Below are 23,688 nucleotides of genomic sequence, written 5' to 3' on the forward strand. Positions count from 1 at the left end.
TTGAGTTATCATTATCCTTCACCTGGATTACTGCTGTAGCCCTTTGATTGGTCTTCATTTCTATTCTGACCCCTATATAATCCATTTTTCACCCACCAGCAAAGTGAGCTTTTTTGGTAACATTCAAACTCTGAGTAAAATCTGATATCATAGTATATGTAGTTTCAACTTTTGTGATAGTTTTTTTACTTTTATTACATCATTTTGACTTTAGGTTCTGTGAAGGCAAACAAGATGAATTATGATATGAGAAAAAGAATCTCCACATATACTATGATATTGCTAGAGGAATTGCCTATCTCAGTCAAAGGCACGCTTATATAGCTTGTTGTATTTCTTGTATGTCATGTGGAGGGTATATGTGTAGACTTTGAGTCCTGAAGAGAATTGTAAGCTGATAATACTGTTTCTGGAGAAGTGAGATAAGTACCGTAGAGTATAATCATATTGCTGGATTGGGGTCAAACTGTGAGGTATCAGGAATCATCTTGCTGATCATGTCTTATCTACACATTTAGTACTTCTCAGAAAGAATACTTTTTTGTTTCATCTTTTCATCCAAATCAGCCAAGACAGAGGTACTGTTTAAAATAACTTTATGAAAGTCTTCTTTATAAAAGATACTTTGTAACTGTGCCTCTGTAATAGTCTTCCTTTTTAATAGAGTTTCTGCGTGTGTGCAGTAAGGAAGTGAGAGGTTCCTGGAAACCTGAAAAATTCCATTCAATGACATGTCCCTTTGGGTTTTGTTGTTGTTGGGCGGCGCTTTGTGCACTGATAATTCAGTTTATTAAATAAACATTGAACTCCTGCTGTGTGGAAGGTGGCTTAGGAGAAAAGAGATGAGTAAGACACAAATTCACAGGTAGACTACACTTCAGTAGAGGGGTTAAGCTCTAACTATAATAAAAAGTAGACTATTGATTTATTAAGGAGTTTGAACTAAATGTGTGCATTTGGAGGGGGTGAGGTGAGTCGGGGGAATGGGGCACATCTGGCTGGCAGACTGAGAAAGGCCTCTTGAGGGTAAGTGACATTCCAGCTGGTCTGTGAAGAATTAGAATTTTACAGATGTGGGGCTGGGAAGGTAACAGAACAAAGGGCGGAAGTTGGAGTCACTCCATGTGTTTTGTAGGGGAACATAGGCAGTCTGATTTGCTGGGGGTAGAGTATTACACAGAAATAGAAAGTTTCATTTATTTCATAAACATGAGTTATTTCCGCCCCCCCCCCCCCCAAGTGTGGAAGCGTAGGCTGGAATGTTAATGCTGATCTGAGCAGTTTGTTCTTAATACTTTAAGCATTTGGGGAGCCATCGAAGATATTAAAAGTTGGAATGTGCCAGGATTGAAGATGTACCCAAAGAAGGTTAATCTGGTAGTTAATCTAGTGATACCTACTAGAAGGGGCAGGAAGACCCAGTAGAAGGTACTTTTTATATTTCTTTAATATTATAAAGAAGAAGACCGTTACTTGAAATAGTGGAGACAATGGACAAAAGGAAATATTGCTGTAGATTATTATGTGGGTTTAGCATATTAACAGGGCACTGGTCGGGGCGGGGTGGCGGTTATAATGCTAGAGAGTAGAGGAGATGCCTGGGTGACTGGGCAGGTGGTGATGCCTTTATTAGAAATAGAGCAACAAGAAAAAGGTCTGTTTTTTAAAAAATTATATGAACAACTTATAGCAGTTATGATTTTAAGTCACGTATTGTCTCGTCACCCTTTTGCGTTTATCGTTCTCATATTGCCTCTTCTCTTCCAGGCCTTGTCCCTAAGTGCAGATGAGTTTTACACTTATTTACTGTTCTATATATATTTTCTTAACTTGATGTAATATGTGTTTGAGGGCTAGCTTTAAAAGATAAGCTACCAGGTTTTAGATTTGTTCATTTTCAGATGCTTACACAACTTGTAGGTAGGATTAAATGTTTGAATGAACTTGAAATGTTAGGAACCAAATACTGATCCTGTTTTTACTTAAAATTTTAATGTTTTGTCCAGCATAGATGTTTTGCATTAATTTTAAGATTCTAAAGATATTGCATTGTTATTATTTATCTTAATTACTGATTCTTTTGGTGTCCCCTTAAATTTTGTCTCACTCATCTTCCCCTTGTCCTGGTCCTGAATGGTTTTAAAGTCCTGTGAGTGACTAGAATCAGAGATGGAGGAACACAGGGACAGAAAGAGAGGGCAGAGGTAAGAGCTCTGAGGAGTAGTCTGCACTTAGGGTGGAGGGAGGAAAAGGATTCAGTGCAGAGTGAGAAGGAGCCATTCAAGGAGCAGATTGGGAGTTGAACCAGGAGAGGACATTCAGATGAGCTTGAATGAGGGTGGGATCTTTGAGAAGGAAGCAGGGTGGTCATTGATGGTAATACTTCAGAAAGGTTGAGAAGGAAAAGATAAAGATTGAGAAAAGGTGGTGACCAGTTTGGTGATGAAGATTGTCATCCATTGCCTTGGAGACAGCAGGAGTTCCTAAAAACTTTCCCAATTTAAACTGGAGGCAAAGGTAAAGATGAGTGAATTGGTGAGAATTGAAGCATGGGTCTTTTAGCATATCAAAGGAAGGGATCATTGTGATGTGAAAAGACAAAAGCAAGGGTTCCTAGTGTTGCTACTATTAAAATGAATAAGTGTTAGTTCGTAGGACAAATTGATTGATTGATTGATTTTTGGAGAGGAAGATTGGCACTGAACTAACGTCTGTGCCAGTCTTCCTCTATCTGGTATGTGGCCCAGGATCTGAACCTGTGAACCCCGGGCTGCCAAAGCAGAGCATGCCAACCTAACCACTACGCCGGCCCCGAAATAGATTTATTTAACATTTTATTTTTAGTAAACTCATATGTCCTGGCAGTAGTGTTGTGGAGATTTTATGTTTTTAAATTTAAAAAATTTTGAAATTCATGTGCCTTCCGTAATTTATACCTGCAATATAGACCAAAGTGTGGTCTAAATTATTTTTTTCTTGCATAGGTAATTGGAAATCTTCTAACACATTATATATTTATATGCTGTTTTGTAGTATATGCTTTTGTATCATTCATGTGAATTTTATGTTTGACTTGAGGGTGATGATTATATCCCATACATCTGTATTGCTATGAAACTGTTCTAAACATTGTTTATCAAATAGCTCCTGATATTAATCACTTTCCTTTAAAAATTTTCTTTGTATTTGGGAATATATTTTTTTGTTTAATCCTGCTCTGGATATGGGTGTTACAAAATGTTCTCTTCTTTATTTCCAAGCTTAGAGTCTATGATTGTGGCTTTTGTAAGGAGCCACATCCTTAGCCCGCTGCTCTTCTCCATGTATACTCCTTTACCTTTGGAAATCTTATTTGTCGTCTCGTGTGTGTATTTACTTACCATCTTACCTTAAGGAGGATGACTCCTAAATGTACATCTGCACCTCCATCCCTCACCCATTGTTATGTTGCCTTCCTAGCCCACCCCTGCAAAATTCTCCTAATTCTTCACCGGCCAGCTGAAATGTCACTTACCCTAAAGAGGCCTTTCCCAATCCGCCAGCCAGTCTCTGACCTGTCGTCTTCGCCTTCTTTCAGCAGACATTTAATTGTTGAGTGTCTGTTCTGTGCTAGGCCCTATGTTAGCCCCTGGTAAGCAAAACAGGTAAGATCCCTACCCACACAGTGTTATTTGTCCTCTTTTGAACATCCTTCCCTCGTGTCTCTTAATCACTTTTACAGTGACCCCCACCTAAATACTCTATCCTCAGCTATCTAAAACTAAACTTTTTTCCTTCAAACCAGTTCTCTTTGTAGAATTTCTCTACTTTAAAAAAATGTTATCATTTTCTGTTACCCAGAATTAAAGCCCTGGAATTTTCCATCTTCACCTGTAATTAAGTCATGCTCTTTATTTGCTCAATTCTTCCTTTGTAGTGAATCCTTTTCCGTTGCTTCGTCAAATTATGTATGGACTACTGCAGTAGTTTGTTGCCTGGCTTTCTCTGTACCGTTGCCACATTAATTTTCCTAAGATATACATTTCCACATTGTTCAGAAATCATTGGTTACCCAGTGGGTAGGCAAAATGAAGTGAAAATTAGACCTATTCCTTTGCTCCTTTTCTCAGGTCCTTTGTACCAGCAGCATTTGTCTGTCTGTGAGAGTTCAGTGTTCTTTCTTAAGCATTTTCTCCATTCAGATATCCTCTCCATTTTCTTCTCTGTAACTTTCTGAGATCAGCTCAGCTTAAGTCTTGCTTGTTTTACAAAGCCTTTCCCTACCAAAGGAGACTACTTTTATCTTTGAACTGCTGTTACACATATACTGCCATGTTGGCATTTGTGTACAGCATATGCAGCGCATTCTGTGCTATTTTATATATATTTGCTATGTTCTGTCTCCCAGTTAATCTTTGAAATGTTTTAAACTCAGATCTGACAGAGAAGAACACTTGATAAGGGTCAAAAAGACAATGGCCATTAGAAGGCTGGCCTCTCTGAAAATGCCAAAAACTTGTTGCTTGTTGTTAGTTACAGGTCTCTATATTAGTTTTATATTAAATATATGTCTCATAGTTCCTTCCTCTTTCTCAGTGACATGGTGGTAGATAATGTTAAATTTTCTGTGCATGATTAGAGGATCAAAAACAGTTTTATGTGGTATATTTCTATGTTTTGTTTGAATTTACTAAATTTTGGGTTTGTTAGTTTTGTCTGGCTTCTACTTTTTACGTAATTCATGTTAGTCCCTCTTACCATTGAAAAAACTAATCAAATTGAGGTAGTAGTATTGAATGCACATAGTAAATCTGCACGGAAATTACATTAGACTGGGAGTCTGGAAGATATGCGCTCTGCGGCTAGAGACCACTGCTGCAGTTATAAATTTTTGGATAAGTCTCTTAAGGATATTGGGTCTCAGTTTGTTAATTTGTAAATAAAGATGTCAAGTAAATGATCTCTTAAAATTTCCTTCTGGGTCTAAATTTCTATCATATTCATATTGACACTTAAGTAGTTACCCCATCCTTTTTTTGACTTTAGCCTGAAGCCAGACTCTTGTATTAATAAAGTTTTGTGGTCATGTTTTCCTTTTAGATTCTAGTTTAGAATTAGTCATCACTGCTTCATTTGGAATTCAGTTCTAAATCCAGTGTTGTTTTCACAACAAGCATCCATTAATTATTGAAGAGGATAAATTAACCTAGTTGGGATTTACTTGCTTTTTTTCTTTTTAAGGTATTTTCAAAAGAAATAATTCCAGGTTGATGGATGAAATTTTAAAACAACAGCAGGAACTTCTGGGCTTAGATTGTTCCAAATACTCACCAGAGTTTGCAAATAGTAATGACAAAGATGATCAAGGTAAGCATGAATGTAAAGTTGAATAGCTAACATGCAGATATGTTTGTGTTTCAAGGCAAATTCTGTCGCTCATTTATTTATTCAATAATTTTGCTCTATTAGTCTTTATTGTCAACACTTCTAATCATCAGATTTAGATTTTTCTTTCTTCATCTTGTTAATATATAATTTTCAGAAAATGATGAAATCATGACTCATAGATACTAAAAAAAACACTTTGAAGATTTTATTTAACTCAAACAACTAGGAACCAGGCAGATTTTATACTGATTCAAAAAAGAATCCAAAGAAGGGATGCGTTTCTAGATCAAGAATATTGAAATGAATATGTAAAGAGAGGCAAAACTGGTTTTTCTGTGAGGTTAGGGGGAGGATAATTGAACCTCTACCAGACAAAAATTTGGCATTGCTATCACTTACCTAGTATCCTATCAATTGTAAAATAGCTTCCATAGAATCAGAATTTGATAAGGTGGATGTGTGTACTATAGACAATGCATATTCCATTGAAACACATTTTTTTCCTACAATTGTTATTTTTATCTTCTCTCCTGTCTTACTGCTAACTGTACTATAATTGTAAATGGTGTTTGAGACGAGTGGAAATTATAGTTTACCCTATAATTAAAATTCCTATTTTCTAGAGGATTTACTCACAGGTATAAGGGCTTTCTGAGCATTTGGAAAGAAGGCAGTATTTAAATATATATACAAATGTGATATGTGGGTCTTTTCAGAGGAGAGTAGTTAAGTATGTTTTGATCTTGAAATTGAAAGTCTTAAACAATTCTTGTTTACTATAAAAACTGTACCTTTATTTTGGTCTGAAGTTTGTATTTCTTGAACCTGACTTTGAAATATATCTGGATGAGGGTGTTTTTTTTTAATGTCTTCTTTGTTTTTTCCTCCAGTTTTAAATTGCCAATCGGCAGTGAAGGTGCTGTCCCCAGAAGATGGAAAAGCAGATATTGTGAGAGCTGCTCAGGACTTTTGCCAGTTAGTAGCCCAGCAGCAAAAGAAATCCACAGATTTGGATGTAGCTATGTTAGACAGTTTGCTTAGTAAGTCATGTGTGTTTGTTTTTGGTTTTGTCCCGCAAGGATGCAGTATGAAGGAGGACATCTAGGTTCCTTTCGCACTAGAAGGCCTGATCTTTTTGTTGTTATTGTTGTACTTGTTGTGTTTCTGAAGTTTGAAGACCTACACATGAAAATGGTTTTGAGATAATGAAATTTGTTGTCAACTCACTTGCATGGTAAATGAGAGGACTTAAGGATTTTTAGGGGGAGGGATGAATATTCCTGAAAGTAGGACTTCTACTTGTCAGGTTTCCTCCCTCCGGGATGTTTTCCTACACTGACAATGAATTTCTCTTAATTCTCGACGCCACCTGAATGTCCAGCAGTTCAGTTCAATTCCATATTAACTACCTGGAGTTAGTGTCAGACTCTACAAATTTAAGGGCTCGGTCATACAAGACTGCCCCCACTTCAGATGCCAGTTCAATTCTCTAGCCACCTGTACTTCTGAGCAACCGACTGTAAATAGAGGTTCCCATGACTCCCTTCTAAGGTTTGGTAATTTTCTATAATGATTCACCGAACTCAGGAAGCCACTTTACTTAGGTTTACCAGTTTATTGTAAGGGATACAACTCAGAAACAGCCAAATGTAAGAGATCTATAGGGCAAAGTAGTGGTGGGGGCAGGCGGGGTGGGTGAGTGAGGTAATGCACCGTTTCATATAGGGATCACGTAGCCATGCCCTCTTCAGGTCTGCCACCCTCTGAGCACCTCTGTGTGTTCAACCTGGAAGCTCTCCAAACCCTGTCCTCCAGGGATTTTTATGGAGGTTCCATTACCTCTGCATGATTGATTAAATCATGGGCTGTTAGTGACTAAACTCAATCTCCAGCTCCTCTCTCCTACCTGGACATCGAGGGTGGGGCTGAAAGTTCTAACCCTCTAAATCACATGGTTGATTCCTCTGGCAACCAGCCCCCATCCTGAAGCTGTATAGGGGCCTACCAAGAGTCACCTCGTTAATATAAACTCTGGTAGGGTTGAAGGGAGCTTACGAATAACAAAAGATGCTTCCCTCACCCCTATCACTAGGGAAATTCCAAGGGTTTTAGGAGCTCTGTGCCAGGAACCTGGGACAAAAGACCAAATATGTATTTTTTATTATGTTAAAGTACCACACTTTCCCTCTCCCTCTTTCTTTTTAGTTTGAACTTACTAAGTTTAACTCAAGAGCTATTTAGGAAGCAATCCCAAGAATATAATCTTACTGTCATCCATGACTCCTTTTTCAGTGTTCCTTCTATTATGTTATACCAAATATACCACTGTATTGGTCGTGTTACACCAAATAGAATATTTTATTTATTTTTCTTCAACTGCTTATCAAAAGCCTTTAGTTTCCTTATTCTCTGTAGAGCCCCCTAGGAACTTTTTGCTGTAAATTTTCTGGGTTTTTTTTCCAATTATTTTCTTGAAGTTATAAGGGTTTATAACATTGTGAAATTTCAGGTGTACCTTATAGTTTATCAGTTTCTGTATAGACTGTGTCATGCTCACCACCAGTAGTATAATTTTTGTCCATCACCATACATATGTGCCCCTTAACCCGTTTTGCCCAACCCCCTTCCCCTCTGGTTACCACGAATCTGTTTTCTTTATCCACGTGATTATCTTCCACATATGAGGAAATCATGTGGTGTTTGTCTTTCTCTGTCTGGCTTGTTTCACTTAACATAATACCTTCAAGATCTATCCGTGTGTCAAATGGGACGATTTTGTCTTTTTTTAATGGCTGAGTAGTATTCCATTGTGTACATATACCACATCTTCTTTATCCATTCATCAGTTGATGGGCACTTGGGTTGCTTCCACATCTTGGCTATTGTGAATAATGCTGCACTGAACATAGGGGTGCATAAGTGTCTTTGAATTGTTGATTTCAAGTTCTTTGGATAAATACCCAGTAGTGGAATAGCTGGGTCATATGGTGTTTCTATTTTTAATCTTTTGAGAAATCTCCGTACTGTTTTTTTTTTTTTCCCACCTTCTTCTCCCTAAAGCCCCCAGTACATAGTTATATATTCTAGTTGTAGGTCCCTCTATTATGCTGTGTGGGACGCCACATCAGCATGGCCTAGTGAGTGGTGCCATGTCCACACCCAGGATCTGAACTGGCGAAACCCTGGGCTGCCAAAGGTGAGCGCACGAAGTTAACCACTTGGTCAGGGGACTGACTCCGCCATACTGTTTTCCATAGTCGCTGCCCCAGTTTGCATTCCCACCAGCAGTGCATGAGGGTTCCGTTTTCTCCACGTCTTTTCCAACATTTGTTATTTTTTTGTCTTGGCAATTATAGCCGTTCTGACAGATGTAAGGTGATATCTCATTGTAGTTTTGATTTGCATTTCCCTAATAATTAGTGATGGTGAGCATCTTTTCATGTGCTTGTTGGCCATCTGTATATCTTCTTTGGAAAAATGTTTCTATCTTTTGCCCATTTTTTGATCAGGTTGTTTGTTTTTTTGTTGTTGCATTGTATGAGATCTTTATATATTTTGGAAATTAACCCCTTGTTGGATATATAATTTGAAAATATTTTCTCTCAGTTCGTGGATTGTCTTTTCATTTTGTTCCTGATTTCCTTTGCCTTGCAGAAGCTTTTTAGTCTGATGTAGTCCCATTTGTTTATTTTTTTCTTTTGTTTCTCTCGTCTGAGTAGACACAGTATTTGAAAAGATGCTAAGACTGATGTAAGAGAATGTACTGCCTGTATTTTCTTCTAGGAGTTTATGGTTTTAGATCTTACATTCAAGTCTTTAATCCATTTTGAGTTAGTTTTGTGTATGGTGTAAGATAGTGGTCTACTTTCACTATTTTGTATGTAGCTGTCCAGTTTTCCCAACCCCATTTATTGAAGAGACTTTCCTTTCTCCGTTGTATGTTCTTGGCTCCTTTGTTAAAGATTAGCTGTGTGGTTTTATTTCTGGGCTCTCACTTCTGTTCCATTGACGTATGTGTCCGTTTTTGTGCCAATACCATGCTAGGTTTTTTTTTCCCCGACGATTAGCCCTGAGCTAACATCTGCCAATCCTCCTCTTTTTTCTGGGGAAGACTGGCCCTGAGCTAACATCCGTGCCCATCTTCCTCTACTTTATATGTGGAACACCTACCACAGCATGGCTTACCAAGCAGTGCCGTATCCACACCCAGGATCTGAACCGGCGAACCCCAGGCTGCTGAAGCGGAAGGTGCGCACTTAACCGCTGTGCCACCGGGCCGGCCCCCATGCTGTTTTGATTACTATAGCTTTGTAGCATATTTTGAAGTCAGGCATTGTGATGCCTCCAGCTTCGTTTTTTTTCCTCGGGATTGCTTTGTCTATTCTGGGCCTTTTGTTGTTCCATATAAATTTTAGGATTCTTTGTTCTATTTCTGTGAAGAAAGTCATTGGGATTCTGATTGGGATTGCATTGAATCTGTAGATTGCTTTAGGTAATATGGACATTTTAACTATGTTTATTCTTCCAATCCATGTGCATGGAATATCTTTCCATTTCTTTATGTTATCTTGTCTGTCTTTCAGTGTCTTCTAGTTTTCAGTGTCTAGGTCTTTCACCATTTTGCTTAAATTTATTTCTAGATATTTTATTCTTTTTGTTGCGATTGTAAATGGGGTTGTATTCTTGAGTTCTCTTTCTGCTAGTTTGTTATTAGTGTATAGAAATACAACTGATTTTTGTAAGTTGATTTTGTACCCTGCAACTTTGCTGTAGTTGTTGATTATTTCTGATGGTTTTCTGGCGGATTCTTTAGGGGTTTCTTTGTATAGGAGCCTATCATCTGCAAATAGTGAGAGTTTCACTTCTTCCTTTCCAATTTGGATACCTTTTATTTCTTTTTCTTGCCTAATTGCTCTGGCCAAAACCTCCTATACTATGTTGAATAGGAATAGTGAGAGTGGGCCCCCTTGTTTTATTCCTGTTCTCAAAGGGATGGTTTGCCTTAACTTTAATGGTCTTTCTCCTTACTAGCATTATCCCTGATCCTCTCGAAGAGAGGCAATACTTCTAACAAATTCCATTGATAGCTTCTGTAGCTATGCAATTTCAGATACATATTTTTCATTCATTCATAGAGTCTCCATTAACCTTAGTTATTAATCATGTGTTTTCTGTCTAACTCTGTCATTTATTTAACTCTCTTTTCTTTGTTTATTCCACTTTGACATATGTCCATCACAGAACACAGTCCGTCTCTGGCCTGTTGGTCTCATTAACTCCCTCCTTTCATTGACTACTTACTTCTTACCCTACTCTCCTATGCTCTAGTTTGTCATTGCCTAGTTGTATTCAGGCTGAATAAATAGACTTAAAGTAGACCATTGTAGGCGCTTTCTGGTAGAGGTTACTGGGATGTTGACTGTTTCCTGAATCCTGTAAGGCCCCAGCCAAAGAATAGCTTATGAGCATGTCTTAAACGTGATGCAGGGACCAAAGATGATCCTTCAGGTAGTGTTTAGCCTAAGTGTTAAGCCCAGGTGTTGTCTTCAGGGGTTGTAGACCCATGATAAATGAAAATGTACACAGTCTTTAGGTTAACACATTAATCTGACAGAAGCAAACCCTCTGGTATTGTCACCCCTGAAAGTTCCCTTGTGACTGCAGTTAATCGCCCATCCTACCCCCAAAATGAGGCAACTGCTGATCTGTTTTCTGACTATGCTTTAGCTTTTTCTAGAAATTTTGTATAGATGGAATCATATATATATTTTTATGTCTTGCTTTGTTTACTTAGCATAATATTTTTTGAGGTTCATCCATGTTGTATGTATTAGTACTTCATTATTTTTTGTTGAAGAGTAGTATTCTGTTTTATGGATACCACATTTTGTTTAGCCATCAGTTGACCTACATTTGATTTATTTGAGTAATGCTCAAACATAACCATTTGCCTACAAGACTTTATGTGGATGTGTTTTCTTTTGTCTTGGGTAGATAACTTACAGTGGAATTGCTAGATCGTGGTGAGTGAATGTTTAACATTTAAGAAACTGCCAGTCTTTTTCCACAGAGTCTGTACCATTTTACCTTCCACCAGCAAAGTAGAGGGTTCTAGATTCTCCATATTTTTGCCATGACATAGTATTATCAGATTTTTTTAAATTTTAGCTGTTCTAGTGGATGTGTAATACTATCTTGTGGTTTCAATTTACATTTTCCTAATGACTAATGATATTGAGCATTTTTCATGTGCTAATTTGTCATTTGTATCTTTTTTGGTAAAGTGTCTATTCGAAGATTTTGCCTATTTTTAATGGGCTTTTTGTCTTATTATTGAGTTATATGAGGTCTTTATATGTTTTGGGTACAAGTCTTTTACCAGTGATAAGGTATGTGATTTGTAAATACTTTCTCTCAGTGCATGGCTTACCTTTTCTTTTTCTTAATGATTTCTTTTAAAATGTTTAATTTTTATGAAGTCTAGTTTATCAATTTTTTTCTTTTTGGATCATGCCTTTGGTGTCATGTCTAAGAAATCTTTGGCTAATCCACAGTCCCAATTATTTTCTCCTGTGTTTTCTCCTACAATTTTTATAGCTTTTAGCTGTTAGATTTGTAAATATATAATCATTTTGACTTAGTTTTTGTAAGTGGTGTGAGGTAAAGGATACCAGTTTTTCTTCCACCATTGTTTGTTGAAAAGACATCTTTTTCCCCTTGAATTACTGTGGCTCCTTTGTTGAAAATCAGTTTATCACAAATCTGCAAGTTTATTTCTGGGCTTTCTATTCTATTCCATTGGTCTATAGGTCTGTCCTTATAATGCTACACTGTCTTGATTATTGTAGCCTACTGAAGTAAACTTCGAAATCAGGTAGTGTTATAGTCTTTGAACTTGTCACTTTTAGTTGGTAAAAACTTAGGTTTTCACCATTGGCTCCTCCCTCCTGCCCACAACCTCCAATTCTAAATTGAGTCCATAGCTTTTGGCAGCAAGCAGCAAATCTGCTAGTTTTTGCTGTCAGCCGTGTACTGGTCAAACTACGATTCTCTCTAATTGATGGGGGTAGAGGCGTGGGGTTGGGAGCATTTCCAGGCAGGCAGGCCAGTGTTCTTACCTGAGGCTCTAGCTGGTGTTCTGTTTTGTGTTTTGCGTTTTTTTGAAAGAACAGTTGTCTGCTTCTGGTTAATATCCACTGCCCTTCATTGCTTTTGTCCGGTTCGATACACGTTTTGTTGAGAAGATTCAACACTGTCTTCACACCACTATTAGCCAGAAGTCCCTTCTTGTCGTTTTTTTCGCTAACAAGAACTTACTTTTTCAGCAAGCAGAGGGATATATGTTCTTCTGCTTAGTCCATTCACTCTGCCAACATGGACTTTTAAAGAGACTTTGTTATGGGAACACTTCTTTAACTCCTGCTGGATGGGCCTGTCTAATCTGGTCTCCTTATTTAACAGGTGGAGGAACTAAGCCCTGGAGAGGTCATGTGACAAGAAAGTTAGTGGCAGGACGGAGGTTATTAGAAAGTGTTAGAATTCGGGTCCCTTGGATTGTAGCATCTTTTCTGTTATACCAGTGACTCTTGATTTTAAGAGTTTTAAGTAAAAGTTTATTTTACTTTATTTTTAAGCAGTTGAAATATCCTTATCCCCTTTTTTCCTCAAGCCAGCTCTCTCACAGAAACCAGTTTGTAAAGCAAAAAAAGGTCATGGCTTTGTTGAGGCAGGTGTAGGATCTCCTTTTCCCCTCCCAGGGACTCGGGCTCTGGGGCATGCTGAGAACTTTGTATGAGTTGGTCTTTCTGGGTCCTTAGCTATAAAATGAGGGGCTGGGGAAGGAAGGAGAGTAGATACTTTTTAAGTTTCTTGTCACCTCTGAAGTTATTTGATTCTCTGGCCAGAATAGGCTTTTGTGCTTTAAAGCAGTGCTGTTCCTGGAGAATACTTGAGTCGAGTCTTGAAAGATAGGTGGGATGTGGGAGCTACTTATAGGGTTTAGGGTGGGAGTTGGGTTACCCTCCGTGTCAGGTCATTCCAGTTAAATGGACTTTAGAGAGAACTTTCACGTTTGGAAGTAACGTAGATAGTAAAGTATAGTTTGGGCAGTGGGGTAGGGGTATGGAAACATACAAATAAAGCATCTGAAGAGAACAGATCCTCAAAACGTGTAAGAAGCCAGTTTGCTGAACAGATTTTATCCTTGATCATTTTATTTGTCAACAGTACATGTTAAGTTCATGTGCATTTCTTTCTCTCCAAGGTTCAAATGGTTTCCCTGATCCTGATTTAGTATTGAAGTTTGGTCCTGTGGACAGCACATTAGGCTTTCTTCCCTGGCACATCAGATTGACTGAGATTGTGTAAGTAGTAAAAAGTGGACTGACTTTGATTCGATTCATCACATGTTTCTTGAGCCCAGTACTGTACTGTGGTGGGAATTCCCAAACAATTATAGTACTGGATCCTTTCCCTCAGGTATTGCACCGTGTCAGTGGTAAAATAAAGACATCTGTAAATGACTCAGACACGAGAGAGTGTGGTTGTGCAGATGTTTGGTATTGACACTGAGGAGTGGGAGGTGTCTCTGTGGGCCAGATTGTTGATTCTACAGAAAAGATGTGACTTGATCTGGGGTCTGTAAAATAGGTTGAATTTTTGTAGTTAGAAGAAAAGGTGGGAAGTGTAGGGGATGGTCAAGGGGAAAAAGAAAAGCTGTAGGGGGCGGGCGGGGGTGGCGGTGGTTAAGGACTTGCGCGTTAAAGAAGTAGTGACGGAGCGGGCTACACCAGAGCAGAGAGGTAGTGTTAGCTAGCAGTGTAAGGTGAGATCAGATACTTTGGGGTGTGGACGTTGGAAAGGCTTTAAGTACTGGTGTAAGGAACGTGTATAGTTGTTTAGACAGGTGATAGGAAGCCATTGAGCCTGTGGACAATGTGGGAATGGTGCTTTTTGGAGATTTGTTTGGCAGCTGTGTACTAGAGTAGATTGGATTTGGAAAAGGGTGAGGTAAAAAGACAAGTGAAGAGGCTACAGCTGTAATTCAGGGGAGAATATAGTGATGAGAATGTAATTGCTATTTAGAAGTTTGGTAAACGTTTTGTATAGAGGGCCAGACAGTCTCTTGCAACTACTCCTCTCTGTTGTCACTATTCACCGCTTGCTAGGGTGACTGAACAACCACAGGCCGTATGTAAACAACGTGCGTGACTGTATTCTGTGAGACTCTGCCTAGGAAAACAGGTGGCGGGCCCCTGGGCTGTGTTTGCTGAGCTCTGATCTAAAATACAGGGGAGACTTAGGAGCCTTAAAATATGTTTAAATTCTGGGTCTTAGGAGGAAAATAATTCAAATTCTGTCTCTCATGAGGAGTAATTATCAAGTTAATTGCAGGCCTAGCACTTTATTAATTGTGACAAAAGTTAGAACATGAAATGACTCCTAAGTTTTTAGGCCTAAGTTTATGAATTATGGTGTTATTGAGAGAAACGGGAGAGTCAAAGGAGCATGATTTTGAAGGGAAGATGTTGACTTCACAGATCAGATGCTTTTGAGGCCAGTCTATTTAGATGGAAACACTTAGGAGGGCAGATGAAGATGTGGAATTGGTGCTCGGAGGAGAAGTCTGGTACATTTGGGGATCTTCAATCCCTAGGAAGTAGAAGTAGCTGAACCTGTGAGTAGGGAACCGCTCCAAAGTGTACATGGAAAAGCACAGTACCAAGGGTCCTTTAGGAAAGGCCTCAAGCTTGGGAGCAGGAGGGGAAAAGGTGTCAGATAAAGAGGTAGAAAAGAACATGTAGCATATTAAAGTCAGAAAGGACTGTAGTCATCTGGTGCTCCCTCATTTTGTAGGCGAGGAAAATGAGACGTTGCTCAAGCTGGTGACAAAGTGGAATTAGAAGCCAAATCTCCAGATTCTGGGTTTCCTCATGGTGGCGTGTGTTGCTCTTGTCTCTTTTTCTCCAGTGGTTTTCCATGTTGTTTCAGGTGCCTTTCAGGTGGGCTCTAAGAAAGGTAGCAGTGAGAGTGTGTGAGGCTGGGAGCGGTTTGGAGGAAGAGTGTGTTTTAGAACAGACAGATGTTGGGTCGAATCTTAGCTGTGCAGCTCAATAGCTTGACTATGGAAAGCTATTTAAACTCCTTTATCTTTGTAAATGGCACTTTAAAATGGAGTTGAGGATTGAAATCTGATAATGGACAGCAGATCCCTAGCACATGACAGGCTTTCCCAGGGATCTAAGATGTATGGCTGTCATAGCTCTGTAGCCTTATATCGAGGTTTGCTCTATATTTGTCTACCGTCCACCAGACTGTAGGCGCTGTGATGGCAGGAAAATGTCTTGTTCATGATATGGAGAAATAGGAGGGTGCAGCCCTGACAGAACGGGGCAGGAAATAGCAAGACCACTGCTGGGGCACTGAGGGGTAGTGGTGCCGAGTGCTGATGAAGTGATAGGAGATGAGGCTGTTGAGGAAGGAGGTAGAATGAAGAAGGCTTAGGAAAGTGGGTAGTTTGAGGAGGACATTTGAAGCAAGCTTTAGCAAGAGGAATGTCATTAAATTTGTCTTGAGGATGTCATTTCAGTAGGATGAATAAGATATAAGGTTGATAGCAGAGATTATTAAGAGATAAGGAAATGAAGGGAAGTAGGTGACTTGTTTCAGGCTTCTTGGCAGTCAAAGGAAGGGTAAAGATTATATGCCAATTATATCTCAATAAAGGCTGGGGGACAGAAAAGGAAGGAGAAAGAAAGCAGAGCTCAGGGGAACCACAGGGTCAGGCAGGAGTTCCTTCCCAGGAGGTTTGTTCAGTCCTTATTTGTGGCGCGTGTGACTGTAGAATGCTGAGTCTGACTCTTGTGCTCTTACCAGGGATTTGGCTCTGATACTGTTTGGAATTTCCAAAGCCTCGCTATAAAGCTGTATAAATAGAGATTTTTTCATGTTAATTATTGAAAATTATTTTAATTGTTTAAAATACTTAAAGGGAAACCCTCTGGCCATATGTTCACTCTGCCTTTAAAGTGCTTGTCTTCGCACTGTAATTGCCCCCTTGAGCGACTGGAAATGGTGGAGATAAGTATTGTTCATTTGTTGGTTGCTTACCACGTGGCTTCAGTGTATCGTCGTGTGGGGACGCTCTGCTGCTCTGCCAACGTTAAACCTGGCTTTCATAAGCTGTTCTGGTAGGGTTGGCTTTACTCTGACAGAGGTAAGTTCTTGAAGTGAATTTGAGTGAGATCCTTTATAAATAGATCTCCAGTTTTGCATTCATCTAGACTTAGACTTTCATAGGTTCTGAGTCTCTGTCTCACTACGAGTTGATTTGCTTTTCTTGTGGAAAGAGAGAGAGATTATTTTTTACTTGAATTGTTTCACAGTGAGTAACAATCATTAGGCAGAAATGGTTCGGCATACTCTATGTTTATAATTTATTTTCTTCTGTCCTTAACCTCTTTTTGGTCATTGCCCTCTGGTTCCACCCCTCCAAATTACAGTACGTCATCTAATTGTTTTTTTTTCCCCCTGTGCTTTCTTTTCAGCTCTTTGCCTTCCCACCTAAACATCAGTTATGAGGACTTTTTCTCTGCCCTTCGTCAATATGCAGCCTGTGAGCAGCGTCTGGGAAAGTAGTGATCCCTGGCTGTGTAGTTTGATTTCAGGCTTTTGGAGAAAAGGACCAAGTGACTCTGATGTTTACAAAGCACCTATGAAACCCTGTACACACCTAGTTCATAATCCTCGTAATTTATCAACAAACACAAAAAAGTGTCTTACTTGAGAGTAAGAGTATGTGTGAGTGAGTATGTTTGTGTGCGCGTGCGCGTGTGTGTGTGGAAATAAATTTATAAATGGGGAAGTATTGGAGAAGGAAACACGTAGACTTGCACCTTTGAGCAGCAAATAGCAGCAGTGTTTTAGGAGCTGAAATTTCAAATTTAAAGGCTTCAGCCCCAACTACTTCCCTGTTTTGTGGGGAGAGAAGGGGTTGATTAGAGCTGTTTGGTTGTTGTTTTGGGGGGAGGGGAATAATTTTTGTTCAGTCTTTCCTAGTGACCAAACTTTAATTTTTAAGAATAATATATTGACTTATTAAATGGAAGCATTCTGAGTTTGAGGATCTCCGGAGGAGTGGAGTCCTGTGTTGCTCACATGTTAACAACTTGCTCAGCTTTGGAGCAGAGGGAATACCTGTTTTCAGATATCCGTCCATTTTCATCTCATCATTCTTGTCAAACAACGTAATTTGGGAGTGCTGCTCTGATGTCTTGTCTTCTGGGTTGTGAAGATCATTTGAAAAAGAACTCTTACAACATCGAAATGCAGAATTTAAAAATTGTATTAGGCAGTCAAAAAAAGGTGAAAAAGTTGTAATCTCAAAGGTGGAAAGTTTCCTAAAAAAGGAAAGAAAGTTTTGGTTTTCTTTTTTGTTTGGTGGGCAGTGTTCTAGATAGTACCCAGAGTTGGTTTAAAAAATACTTCAATTAACTATGTTTATTTAAAATAAGCATTTGAGAGAAGTTACCAGGGCAGCCTGTTCCTCTTTGGAATAGCACATTTAAGGCCCTCTTAGAACCCAGGATCTTTACTCAGTAGATCCTGAGGGTGAGTTTGCATAAAAGATCTTTAAGTAGGATTGAGACCTGTGTGGGCAATAAAATATTACCAGAGTCTGCAGGAGTAATTTAAATTGATTTTACATGTTCTCGTTCATGACGGAGAACAACACTGGTTCTGTTATTTTTTAAATGAGTAAATGATTTTTTGATACTTGTTTAATATTTCTTCCCTCACTTCTGATTCTTGGACAGAAACCATTCTTATATTTGATGGACTGTTTTCAGAAAAATCTTATCAACAAGTGTATAATAATTATCTAAAATTGTATGTGTAGAATGGAGTAGTTTAAATACTAGGTCTCAGAAGTCTGAAAAATAGCAGAGACGACTGGATTTGGTGCAAAGCAAGGTCTCGAATTGCTTGTCAAATTCTGAAGCTATGAAGAATAAATGTTTCGACTTTGGATTATAAAACCCCATTTATGATTTTAAAATACGCTTGAAATAAAATGATTAAATTAAATTTTGGTTCAGTGACATTACTTTGCACTTCATAGTCCTTTGTACATCGGAAGACTTTTTTTTAAGTCTTAATTTATTGCTAAAAGTTTTGTGTGAGGCTACAGCATATCTCTAAACTTCACCGGAGAATTTTTTATTTCTGTCCCTCTGTACTGTGATCCATGTTCTATTGAGGCATTTTTGCCTTAGTTTAAGACTGAATTTATGCCTTTTATAAACATGTGTCTTTTAAAAACATTCTGGAATATGTATAGCTTTAATGAATTAAATGTAATGGACCTGACTGAAGTGATTTAATATTTGTTAAAATGAAGTTAGTCAAACAAATTACCCCCTGGGATGTAGCCACAGTTGCTCAAGCTTTAATAGTTGAGTCCTTGCCCTTTTCTTTTTCCATTTCATAGCCATTAATGTTACACATCGGAGTAAATCTATAACCTGTGACCTGAGTCTGTTACAGTCCTAGGGAGAGACGCTTTAAACAAGTTGCTAAGGATTCTGAATTCAGATATTGGCATTCCAGATCTTTCTCCTCATGAGTTCAACTGCTTGTACAATCTCCACTACTTGAAAGGCATTGGTTGTTCTGTAATTCCTGCCCCAGTTCATCACTAGTTCTGAATTATCAGGGCTCCCTTTGCACTCCCAAGAAGAGCTGATAATTTTAAAGAAAAGCATTATCTTTATGTATGTTGAAGGATGTTGTCTGTAAATTTTTCCTTCTTGACACTCCCTACAACAGAAAGGTTATCAGATTAAACCTACTTTATGGATGGCAGCTTGGAGTGTAGCAAGAAGTTGGAGGGCTTGAATTCCATTCCCAATTCTGGCTGTGTTCTGTTTCTTAAAACTGATTCCTGTTAAAAAGTTTGAAAGCTGGTTTTGATGTGAATAGCAAATTCTGGTATATTGTGACTAAGGCTTAATAATGCCTGTCTTAAGAGAGGAAGATGTTATAATGTTAATGGCAGTGCCAAATACACTGTGCATATCTACAGTTAATCTTTGAATGTGTCACTTAATTAGCTCCCTCCTCCTTCAGTGTGATGGTACCATGCATAGAGTCAAATCCTTGTGATGTTTTGTATGGCTGTAGACTTTGGCAACATGTAAATAATGTGTAAAGCAAGTTTTTATTATTAAGGAATCAAATTTATTGAATTTTATTATTGAAAGTTGAAACTTAACATGTATGAACAAAAACAATAAAAGAATATACTCTTTTCATGGACTATAGTATTATGTGAATGCTACATTTATTCTAAACATGTAGGGCCTGCGGAAATGTAATGAGAAACTCATATGACTAGATAGCAATACTATTTTTTTAGATAGTATGTTCTTGATTGAAATATATTCTCATTTTTACCAGGTGGTGAAACATTTGCAGTCTTACAATGTTGTTTGCTTTTTGTTAGATAACAGTAAGATAAAATTCAGCTTTGCCACTGCTAGAATTGTCAAGTTCCCACAATAATTAAAATCTGAATTGATTTTTAATGAACATGGAATACCAAATTAAAAGTGTGTATGTGTACTTTTTTTAAAAAGAAATTTGACAGTTCTTATCAAACCAGGAAATAGAAAGGTGAAAACTATGGTTTGTCGTACATTGCAAAGAGTATTCGCTTTCCAACTTGAGGATCTAATTATAAGATGGTTGGCTTTTTATGCGTAATTTTCATCTGAAATCAGATTTTTCAAATGCCACATTTTAACTTTGGTTAGTAGGAAATGCCTTGAAATAAAACCCAGGAAACAAGATTAATGTCAACAATTGTCCAAGAATCCTAGTTGATAGGGCAAAAACTGATAAAAATTGATGGAAAAGGGGAGTGCAAAAAGAATTTGCTTAAGGTTTAAAAAAAGCACACATTTATTGTAGGAAAAAATTAGAGAATTCGGAGAAGCAAACTTAAAGGAAAGTAATTTTTAATACCATCGCTCACTGAGTACATTTTTGGTGACAATCCTGCCAGGATTTTTTTGTATTTATATTTTAAAAAATGGATCCTACTGTAATAGGTTTAATAAAGAGATTCTTTTTGAACTATAAACTATAAATCAGGAGTCTTGTGTTCTGTTTCGTACTTGGTTATTGTGTCTGGATATAAACAGTGACATCAGCACATGAAAATAAAAGGTTTGGAAAAAATTATAATCCACATCGCTAGCCTTAATGAATAGTTAACATTGGTCCAAATTTTTCAAGTAATTTTAAGCTCCTCTCTCTTCCCTCTATCTTCTAGAGATTCAGGGACTATGAGTTAATTTTAGCATCTGGTTCCATGCCCAGATGATTATGAAAAATAGGTATTAGATGTACTCCCAGATGAAACTATTTGGATTATCTGCTGCCCATTATGTTTATACTCCCCTTCGTTAGCACTAATAATAGAAGTTTCTTTTATGAGGACAACAAAAGAAATAGATTGTCTCAGAGAAGGAAAGCCTGAGCAAAATGAAAAAAATCAGAATGTAGGTAAGTGTTAACAGCAGGGTTATACTTGTATAGAGTAATATTTTCATTCTGATGAAGATTGATTTCAACTGCTCTATCTTTTATGGATGTGGTTCTATGAACCCTTTATTTTGATAAATGTATATATTGCAGTGTTATTCTAAAGTAACAGCTGTACATAACAACTGCCTTAAATTTCTTATTTTACAAAATTTAATGGAGAAGTAGATGAGTAATGATGATGATAACCAACTGTTTTCTCCAGAGAGGAACCTATATTTTAATTAGATTTCAGATAATAGAAAGAAAATGAGACATAAAGAAAAATGTGGAAGTTATTTAACCGGAGATGTTTGACATAGCATTTGTCTAGTGCATTGTTTCTCAGCTGGAGTGATTATGCCCCCCAGTGGACATTTGACAATGTCTGGAGACATTTTTGTCATGGCTGAGGAGGGAAAGGAATACTTCTGGTATCTAGTGGGAGGAGGCCAAGGGTGCTGCTAAATGTGCCATGATGCACACGACAGCCTTCCAAACAATATTCAGCCTCAAATGTCAGTAGTGCTAAGCGTCAGAATCTTGGGTGTAGTGTGATTTATTTGGGGAGAGGTCGTGATGATGTTGCCTGAAATATGCTCTAGGGTAATTGTAAACAACAAGTTTGTTTAGATTTGAATGTATACATCATAGTTTAGAGATAAAATAAACATGTGTATTTTAATTATATGAAATGATACATTAACTTTTTTCCAGTAATGAGTTCCATTCATTATTTTCACATTTATCTTTGACGTTCTGAGACAGTTTTCCAAAGCTTGTTGGCTTGTCTGAATTTATTTGAAAGAAAGTAATGTTTTACACACATATAATGTTATAAGAAGTCCCATGCTTCAAATTACCTGTTGTATAAATATCAAGTTAGCAATTTCTTTCATTCACCCTGTAGGTAATTGACTTCCACATTATAACTGCTTATATTGTTCTTAAAAATGATCGTTAAATGCTTGTTGAGCGCCTGCCCTGGTGGTCTAGTGGTTAAGATTCAGTGCTCTGTCCCCCGCTGCCCGGATTTGTTTCCCGGTCATGGAACCACACCACCCATCTGTCAGCTGTCATACTGTGGCGGCAGAGCACTAAGAAAAAAAACTAACAACTAGGATACACAACCGTGCACTGAAGCTTCAAAAAGAAAAAAAAGAGTAAGTAAATTGCTTGTTGTTACATGTCCTGTGCTTGTTTTTGAGATCATATCTCCAAGAATAATGACTAAATCATTGTTAAATTTCTTTGCCTCTTGTTTTTAAATAATTCATCTGTGACCTTTTTTAGCCCTCTGAACATAACGTTGAAGAGGCTTCAATGTAGTGTGATTTCCCCAAATATTACCTGCAATTGAAATAAGTAATTAGAGTACTCCTTGTGAAGAGATTTTGCTTGGCCTGGAGAAAGATGACTTTTCTGAGGGATAATTTCAGAGAAATAAAACCTGCTTGTGTTCAGATGTACATGGGATATATATGTGTATGTGAAAGTAGTCCTGATAAGTCTGTCATTGACTTTGGAGTGTGAGGTGCAACAAAAATACAGAGTATTCAGGAGATTAACAGGAATGCACAAGAAGTATCCAGGCGAATGATTTCATTACATATTAATTTATGAGTTACTTGCAAGCTGAAGCTCATCTATTCGTAAATATGCAGAATATCAGGTTGATTGCAAAACCAGACCCTAGGAGATATACTCTGGGGTCCTCAGGTTGTCCGATGGAATATAAGACTAGCCACAATCTCATAGCATATCAACCAATGATGCTTTTAATTTATTTAAAAGAAAAAAAATCATAGCTTCCCCACTGCCTATTCTTATGGGCCTAGGAAAGGAAAAGAGAAATTAACAAAACGAGCACGTGTCAAAGGGGAATTATTGCTGCTTCCCCTTCACAGGACCTGCGCCGTACTCTGCTTCCACTTGCAGTGTCTGAGAGTGCCTGTTTCTTTAGAGTTTGTTGTCAACTTTTAGATTTCTGCCAATTTGATGGATGAGAAATGCCTTTCTGTAGTTTTAATTTGCATTTTATGGTAGATTGTGTTTCCAAAGATGCTGTAACAATAGTTCCCATCCTACGTGCTTTCTTACAATGGTACCTTGCCAGTTTTCCATAATGAGGTAGAGTCTGTTTCCCCTTTTCTTGAATCTGGGCTGGCACGGTGACTGACTATGATTAATGGTATGTGTCAGAAGTGACTGCAGCTTGCAAGGCTGCATCTTAAAGATCTTGTTTCCTCCTCCTCGTTCTTGGAGTCCTGAGCCATCACATAATGAGGTCTGTCTTGCTGGAGAGACCGCTTGAGAGAGAGAAAGAGAGAGAGACTTCAGGATGAAAACGATCAGGTATTTTTGTTGATAAATAATACGGTGCATATAGAAAAAATAGAAAAGATTTATTATTGAGTGCTTTGTACCAGTCATTTTATGCATTTTCACATATTATCCTATTTAATGCTCATAACAGTCTTAGGAGGCAAGTATCATTAAACTTCCCAGATAAGGAAATGGAGACATTGGCAAAAGAAAAAAAAGGGGAGCAACTCATAGTTTTGTCACTCTGTAATCAACCTCAACCATTATTAGTAAGTCAGTTGTGTAAGACTTTCTGGCTTCTCAAGTGGAGCTAGGTCCAGACAATTCAGTTACTGCAAGACAGTGTGTCCTTTATCTGCGACTTAAGTGTGCCTCTCAAAACGGCACCACATACAGATGGTGCAGCAGGCC

The 23,688-nt window shown here is 38.0% G+C and overlaps 1 protein-coding gene across 1 annotated transcript in view; it reads left to right on the forward strand.

Moving 5' to 3' along the window:
- The window catches only part of NUS1 (NUS1 dehydrodolichyl diphosphate synthase subunit), a 29,101-nt gene extending 9,418 nt beyond the window's left edge, over positions 1-19,683 (forward strand). The window contains exons 2-5 of the mRNA XM_008517892.2: positions 5,221-5,346; positions 6,258-6,407; positions 13,631-13,730; positions 16,914-19,683. Of these exons, the coding sequence (XP_008516114.1) occupies positions 5,221-5,346; positions 6,258-6,407; positions 13,631-13,730; positions 16,914-17,004 (467 nt within the window). The 3' untranslated portion in view covers positions 17,005-19,683. The remainder of the gene's footprint in view (positions 1-5,220; positions 5,347-6,257; positions 6,408-13,630; positions 13,731-16,913) is intronic.
- Positions 19,684-23,688: the final 4,005 nt, after the last annotated feature.

Source organism: Equus przewalskii, chromosome 9 (assembly GCF_037783145.1).
Source record: "Equus przewalskii isolate Varuska chromosome 9, EquPr2, whole genome shotgun sequence".
Lineage (NCBI taxonomy): Eukaryota > Metazoa > Chordata > Mammalia > Perissodactyla > Equidae > Equus > Equus przewalskii.